Source organism: Dipteris shenzhenensis, chromosome 31, assembly GCF_047967505.1.
Source record: "Dipteris shenzhenensis isolate YYH24624 ecotype China chromosome 31, Dip_SZ_1.0, whole genome shotgun sequence".
NCBI classification, from domain to species: Eukaryota; Viridiplantae; Streptophyta; class Polypodiopsida; order Gleicheniales; family Dipteridaceae; genus Dipteris; species Dipteris shenzhenensis.
Window position 1 is genome coordinate 11,115,738 of NC_141626.1, and position 8,328 is coordinate 11,124,065.

General features: G+C 41.6%; 1 protein-coding gene across 2 annotated transcripts; it reads right to left on the minus strand.

Moving 5' to 3' along the window:
- Positions 1 to 791: 791 nt before the first annotated feature.
- On the minus strand, positions 792 to 4,053 carry ACOS5 (acyl-CoA synthetase 5). Of its 2 annotated transcripts, XM_087369663.1 has the most exons (7): positions 3,852 to 4,053; positions 2,320 to 3,730; positions 2,048 to 2,246; positions 1,802 to 1,947; positions 1,575 to 1,642; positions 1,255 to 1,357; positions 792 to 1,174 (listed from the first exon to the last, which is right to left on the minus strand). In XM_087369663.1, the coding sequence occupies exons 2-7, from the start codon at positions 3,307 to 3,309 to the stop codon at positions 1,037 to 1,039; spliced, it is 1,644 nt and encodes a 547-aa protein (XP_087225789.1). In that variant the 5' UTR covers positions 3,310 to 3,730; positions 3,852 to 4,053; the 3' UTR covers positions 792 to 1,036. The 2 variants fall into 2 exon arrangements, with proteins under 2 accessions (XP_087225789.1, XP_087225790.1); XM_087369664.1 differs by having other exon boundaries at positions 2,320 to 4,053.
- Positions 4,054 to 8,328: the final 4,275 nt, after the last annotated feature.

An 8,328-nucleotide genomic window follows, 5' to 3' on the forward strand; every position in this document is an offset into this window, starting at 1 on the left:
ATATACCTGAGTTTTATTGGGAACTCTTTGGGAGAGTTTATTTTTGTTGCATTTGGCTGAAAATCTAAGTCGAGCATTGTAATTAATTTTGAGATCCTGCACAGTCCTACGGAGAATTTAGTGTAATGTAGGACTTTGGGATTATTATTATTGGCTAAGATTGATGAAGTTGGCATGCATTTTGGGCAAATGAAACACACTCCAAGATATTGCTCATTTCGGACATATACCTGAGTTTTATTGGGAACTCTTTGGGAGAGTTATTTATGTGGAATTTGGGGTAATTGTTTTGCTCACCTTGGGATCGTTGGTCTGTGACTAAGCTTGATGTGATGTTTTAATTGCTAGTGATGTTTTCGTGTGTGTGTGCGTGTGTGTGTGTGTGAGAGAGAGAGAGAGAGAGAGAGAGAATCAATACATGTGTGTGTGTGTGAGAGAGAGAGAGAGAGAGAGAGAGAGAGAATCAATACAAATACATTCTTAGTCCAAATTACATGACCTCGGGGCAAGCTTGAGCTGCTTGCTGCTCTACTGCTTTTCCATGAGTTCATATACTCTCTCCCAAAAGGACAATATTCAATTCACGTTGCTGAACTATCACATCATAAAATCTCTGGGGCAAGCTTGAGCTGCTTGCTGCTCTACTGCTTTTCCATGAGTTCATATACTCTCTCCCAAAAGGACAATATTCAATTCACGTTGCTGAACTATCACATCATAAAATCTCTTTTCAGTCAAAAAACAAATAAAATAAGATTCTGATTCATTGAAACACTGAGCCATGTTTTGAAATTCTTTTGTAAAGGAGACCTTACGCGTCGTTAGAATGCTTGAATGTCAAGGATTTAGTCATTGATCTTATTTTTTGTTGAAAACGATTGTATATGGACAACCATGAGGATTAAGCATTGCAGCCAAGGAATACATCTTAAGGATTCTTCCAAAGTTTTAAAGCTTTGCCACAACCTTTCGATGTTATTTTGGCTGCATGTCATTGCCAGTGGAGTTTTTAACAAGGTCTTCCCTCGAGTCCTCCTCAATAGGTGCTTCCATTGACGGCCTGCAAGTTTTTAACAAGGTCTTCCCTCAGAGTCCTCCTCAATATCTTCCCAGCTGCGGTTTTGGGAATGCTGGCAACGAAGCTCACCAGCCTGATCTTCTTGTACGATGCCACCTGCAGCACCATGGAAGAATTATTACCCTCGTCCCTGCAAACTCGAGTGGGATGCAAGCCTTAACGAAACGACGATATACCTTAGACGCTACAAATTCCATCACGGCATCTTTCGTGAGCGAGCTGCCCGCTGCAGGTACGATGCACCCTGCAGGAATCTCCCCGGCCTCTTCGTCGGGCAATCTTTTCACACCCAAGAGCAAGGGCATATCCCAATTAATCTTTCAACGGGGTGAAATCCGACATACGGGTATTCTCAGGCACTGTTGCAGAGAAGGAATGCTATTCTCACGGCAATATGAAGGGGACTGTGGGAGAACGAGGGCAAGCACTACACTTTCGGAATCCTTAGAATTCAAGACTTCATGGGGGGCGATGAGAGAGAGAGAGAGATTCTTACGGTACAACAGCTGCATCCTCAATCTGTGGATGAGAGATCAAAATCGCTTCGAGCTCAGCAGGGGGAACCTGATTAGTACAGCACCAAATTTGAAGAGTTACTGCAGCTTGCCGCCGCTTAAAGTGATTAGTACAGCACCAAAATTGAAAAGTTACTGTAGCTTGCCGGATAGTGCGGCCGTAAAATATATAGTCGACACTCTGCGCTACAGAACGCCAGCCCCTCACCTGAAAACCCTTGTATTTAATAAGTTCCTTGATCCTTTCGACAATAAAGATGTCACCGTCGTCGTCTATGTAGCCTATATCACCGGTGTGCAGCCAGCCTTGCTCGTCGATGGTGCTATTAGTGGCTTCTGGATTCCTGAAATAACCTGCGCCAAGCACCACCAGCAACCTAAACTTGCGTCTGGGAAGGGGCATCCCTCGGGTGATCATCAAACATAACTCGGAGAGGGTTTTGTTCAAGCCCACCTATCGTCACGCACTGGCTGCGAACGCAGAGCTCCCCGAGCTTGTTTGCTGGCACAGATTTCCCTGTCTCAGGATCGAGGAACTTCACCTCAAGATTCGGAAGTATGAAGCCCACAGAGCCTTTCTTGGCGATTCCACGCGGATGCCCGGCGGCGAGGTGCGAGAGAGTAATGCAACTGTGCTCCGTGAGGCCATATGCCTGACTCAATGATCACGGTTGTAAGATTGAATTCCACGAAAAGAACTAAAGGGCGGAAGGAGAATGGGTTTACCTCCTGAATCATGACTCCTGGAAACTTCGCCTCGAATGCTCTCTGAAGATCTGGAGCAAGCGGTGCGGCCGCTGTCATAACTGCCTGCAATTTGAGCTTGCTGAGATCGAATTCGTCCACAACAGGGCTTTTGACGAGCGAGAGGATGATGGGAGGAACGATTGGCGCAAAGGTGACCTCGTATTTGAGGAGGGCGGACAGGAAGAGGCGCAATTCAAACCTGGCAAGCACCACCACCTTGCCCTTGGTGCGCAGAGTCGAACAGCAAATCCCAGTGAATCCGTAGATGTGGAAGAAGGGCATCAGGCCGAGCGTCACGTTTTCCCCCGGAGGAACCTTCTGCAGATCGAAAAGGGTGGAGCAGAGGTTCGCGATAAGGTTTCGGTGCGTGATCATGACTCCTTTTGAGAGCCCCGTGGTGCCCGACGAGAAGGGGAGGGCACAGAGGTCTTCTTGCGAGACAGGAGCAGGATGAAAATTCGTTCCGTCGGTTTCGAAAAGCTTCTCGACGGGGATCGTTCCGGGAGGCTTCTCCTCGCCAACGATGACGACAGGGATCTGGATGTCGTCCAAGCGGGCAATCTTCTTGTAGTTGGCAGCATCGGTGATGAGGAGCTTGGCTTCGGAAACCGCGAGCTGCTTTTGGAGCTCCTCGGGGTGAGAGGAGGGATTGGCGCCGGAGAAGACACCGCCGACGGACATGATGCCGAAGACGAGGATGCAATACTCGGGCATGTTGGGGAGGATGACGGAGACGACATCGCCTTTGGCGAGGCCAAGGTGGAGGGAAAGGCCGGCAGCGACGTTGGAGCAGAGGGAACGGATTTGGCCGTAAGTGAATTCTCTACCGTCGGAGGCATCGACGAGGGCGACGGAGTGGAGATGAGGGTCGAGGTCATGGAGGACGAATTGAGGGAGGGTGAGCGACGGAGGGATGGGGCAGGGAGGGAGCTGCGATCGGAAGATGAAGTCGGGCTGATGAGCAGCCATAGCTCGCGAGCTCTGAGTGTAGATTATATTGCAAGACGAAGAAGATGATCGAAAAATCGCAAGACGAAGAAGAAGATCGACGACGGAAAGCTCTATGATCAGTGGACGGAAAGCTCTAACGATTTGCTTCAACGACGGAACCACGATGAATCAAGGATTCGTCAACGACTCTGATCAGATGCACGATCTTCCATCGACGACGTAATCTGCTGATGCAGCTATAGCTCGCTAGCGATTGCAGCAGACGGCAATTAAAGCATTCGTCAACCATATAGAGACCTAATCCGTCGCTCAGATGCACGACGAATATCTCCGTCGTACTCTCCGTCGACGACGTAAATCAACGGACGTATAAATTTGGTGCTCAGACGTAATCTGCTGCTAGTGCTGCTGAAGCCATAGCTCGCTAGCAGACGGAAAGCTGTAAAGATGCAATATCAACGAAAGATGAGCAGACGGAATTAAGCTGTAGCATGCAATATCAACGAAAGATGAGCAGACGGAAAGCTCTAGCCATGCATGAATATCAACGATAAACCCACAAGCAGAGAACGGTTTGCGTAATCCGACGCTGTAAATCAACAGAATGAATCAACGAAGACGAATATGTAGGTGCAGGGACGTAATCCGATGGTCAGATGGACGACGGAAATCAACGGAATGCATCAACGAAATGTGATCACGATAGACTGCGCGTTGAAACCTAAATGATGGACGTAGCAACTGATTGTGAAGATGATGGATGAAAATAGATAACTACAATTTGTTCTAAAGCTGGACCATCTTTTTGTAGCTGTAAAAATTGTTGTTCAATCTTATGTTTTTATGGGTTGGCCAAATTCAAAGTTTGGACGTTGCACTGCACTTTGTGGTTCTCCCACCTCAAGAGCGTTGCCTTCATTAACACCAATATTATATCTTTCTTTGCTTTGCCTCCACACTCTTCACGCTTCCTCCTTAAATCTTACCCCAAGCCCTTTCTGACCTAAGCTTTTGTTAACAACAAAAATATGAGAACTATTTCTCTTTCTTGAATCATCACAACTTGATTTTTTATACGATTGGTAATATGAAAACCCACTGTTAGAATCTTGTCTAACTGTCGAGATAATCCCATATCGAGCCTTCAATGTCTCTAGCACCTAGAAGAGACAAGGTGAATTAATGCCATCTCAAGATTGTACAAATGGAAGTGTATCCTTATATAATTTGCCATCTCAAAATTTTCTAAATGGAAGTGTCTCCGTGTACAAGTTGCTTACCAATAAGGTCACTGTAATGGAGCCTCAACAACTATGCCTCATCAAGTGCATCGTTTAGAAGAATTTTTTACAATTTTAGAACATTATGTTACACATATCATTTTGTAAGTAACATATCAATATCACATCTTGATGTGTATATGGGTGGGGGGGGGTGCGCGCGTGTCTTGGGGGGGAGTGCGCGTGTGCATGCATATATGAACCCTTATTAGAAATTATTTTACTTTGTGTGAAACAGAGCCCAAGATAACCTCATAATTATCATACTGAAATATTTGGAGTTATATGTTGATGTTGCTATTTGAATTGTATCCAGCATTGTCTTTTTGGTTGGTAGCACAAACTATCCAAACAAAGAAAACAATTACAAAAGGGGGCGAAATTGGCTAGAATGTGAATGGTAGAGGAGCACATTAGTAGTTTGAAGGAGGAGGATATAAAGAGGGAAGGGGAAAAGTAGGGGAGTAATGGGAAAGATTTGGTTTCTGAAAACTCATTTGATGTGGAGGGAAAACAAGAATGGTATCGGAATGAATCACTTAACCATATTGTTCATGGGTTTTTCATGCATAGTATTTTGAGGTGAAGTGATTACATAGATGCAAATTTTAGGTTTTAGACTGGCCATCATGTAAGCAATATTTGCAATATCAAAATCACAAACATGAAACTAGAGATTAATGTTTAAAGAAAACGAGAAGAAAACCAAGGAAGGAGACATTAAAAATTTGTTGAAGTAGACATGAAAAAAATTAGGGAAAAAGGGAATAAATAGAAATAGGGATAAATCAAGGGAGGGGGGGGGGGTACGGTGGGAAGAAAAAAGGAACCAGGGTTTAAACAAACGGGAGGAAGGGGTAGGAAGTGTGTGTTGGGGGGGGGGAGTGCGCGTGTGTGTGCATACTTGAACCTTATTAGGAATTAATTTACTTTTTGTGAAATAGAGTCCAAGATAACCTCATAATTATCCTATTGAAATATTTGGAGTCATATGTTGATGTTGCTATTTGAATTGTATCAAGCACTCTCTTCTTGGTTGGTAGCACAAACTATCCAAACAAAAAAATCAATTACAAAAGGGGGCAAAATTGGCTAGAATGTGAATGGTAGAGGAGAATGGTTGAAGGAGGAATATAGAAAGAGGGGAGGGGAAAAGTAGGGGAGTGATGGGCAAGATTTGGTTTCTAAAAAACAATTTGATGTGGAGGGAAAACAAGAATGGTATCGAAATGAATCACTTAACCACATTGTTCATGGATTTATCATGCATAGCATTTTGAGGTGAAGTCATTACATACATGCAAATTTTAGGTTTTATATTGGCCATCATGTAAGCAATATTTGCAATATCAAAATCACAGACATGAAACTAGAGAAGTATTAAGCATAAATATTGCTAGTGGTAGTACAATCACTAATAGTCACTATCTCAACGTTGTCGAGAGTTGTTTTATTGCTAATTGTGTTTTCATGCTATGTTCACATTATTGTCAAGCAAAAAATGTTAATGACAAGTGAGTGATCATCAAGCATGAAAAAGTAAGTTTCGTAAGCAAAAACCTTATGGGGTGAGAGTGGGAATAGAGATTAAAGATTGAAAAAGCAATGAATTCAAAATGATGCAGTTTTTAAGCGAAGGATTAACCTATAAAGTATATACAATGGGCTTGCAACATTTGAAGAATAAAAAACTCGAGTTTGTAAAACCTGCAAAATTTTAGGTAATAGAAGCAACATTGTATTCAATAATTTTCAACATTTTTTTCCTGTTTGGACAGATCCTTCCCAAATCCAAAGTTATCTTTTTGAAAATATCCTTCCCAAATCCAAAGTTCACTTTTTTGGAACTATTATTTCCCAAGAAAAAGTTTATTTGTTCACATTGTCATTTTGCACTAATAATGCAAAAAATACAAAACATAATTCCTTCCTTAGTCTATATTTGAGAAATCTTAGTTTAATTTTTTATTTCTAAGAATCCTCCTCTGAAGAAGTAAAGTAAATCTTAGTTTAAATTTTTATTTTTAAGAATCCTCCTTTAAAAAAGTATTTTTAAACATTATTAATAATTTAAATAAATTAAATCTATGGAAGATCCATCCTCTTCTCTCTTAAACAAATCTTTTACTTGAAATAAACTACAAACAAAAAATAATTTGATGCATACTCGACGGCTCTTTTCCTTTTCTTCTTCTTTCCTTTTTGTTTTCTCTTTTATCCTTTCTTTTGTCCTATTTTTTTCCTTAGACAAGAGACTCTTAGTATTTTAATGCCAATGTAAAGAACAATTGGCACACATAATATACATAAAATTGTTAAAACATCTAAATAGAGACAAATATGAAAAATGTTTTGGATTCCAAAGAATAGCTAGAGCTATACTTGTAATTATACGTTGATGTACATTTAGAAGAAAAAAATGCTCAATGAGTCTTTGTATAAAGGAGTCTGACGTTTGAGAGGTGATGGTAACTACCCATGCCCTTTCCAATGATTGAATTTAATCTTTACAATAATTGAATTCCAATTAATGCTTGAGGCAACGGGTACCACCCATAGCCTACACAATGATTGAATTCCACCTTTACAATGATTGAAGTGCATTTCCCTCGTCTTTATCATTTGCTTGATTAGTATTGGAAGGCAACATGGAAAGATGGGTTTGTTGTGCTTGTTGCTTCACATAGTCCGTCAACGGCGGGGGTCGACGGAGCTTTAATCCTAGCCGTCGATCTTGGGTAGACTTAATAATGGTTGGGAAAATGCTTTTCTTGCTTTGACCAGCTAAATTCCAAGCAGCTAGCACAACAACACAAAGTATCCATAGATATGTGCACACAGATGCATTTTGTTGACTACAAAAAAAACTTACGAGTGCGTCTATAGACTCATGTCGATAGGTGCATCTATATAACAGATAGACACGCCTATAGGCGCTTTGTAGAAAAAAAAAAAAGAAAGGTCTCGCATTTATAGACAATCTGCATATTTTTTTAATAAAAAAAAGTAGAATTTTGTGTGGTTGAACAGAATGCTATGTATGCTGTGTGGTTACAAGAATCCCATTTCCACAGTGTGCAATTCAATTCTTACAGCCAACTGCATTTTAATTAGCACGATTGGCATTTTGATTAGCATGATTCCAAGTACCTCTATAGCCAACGATTACAATTCCGAATAAAACATTACAACTCGAAAACGTTGAGTTCACAAGGCATTCATTGATAGAACATTGCACAAGGAAATTGAAAACCAAAAAAATAAAAGGAGTATATATTAATTCATAGCCCAAAAAGTGCTTGTATGTACATATAGCATGAAGCCAAGCCACGTCCTGTGGCTTCAAGTACAAAAAATAAGAGGAGTGTATATACAAGAGAGGCACGAAGGCAAGCCAATGGCTTCAAGTACAAAAAAAAGTAGCTAGCACTACTTCTATGATTAATCTAAGTCATCTACGTCCTCGCTCCCTTCTTGGCTCCCTTCTTCGTTGCCTTCTTCCTCCTTAGTATCCTTGCCTTCTTCCTCCTGAATATCCCCAAGGGCCTGTAAACGAGGGACAACATGTATCAATGTATGAAAATCAAGTCTTTATTACAATATTGACATTATTTAAGTACTTTTACATACTTGAGGGGGGGCGCTCCAGTAGCCCCGATATACTGCTCCTCAGTAATCAACCCCTCATCATAGAAGTGCCTCCATGTATGTCCTTTGTGATGTCCACGATGGTAGGCTGTCTCGATAGGATTAGGGT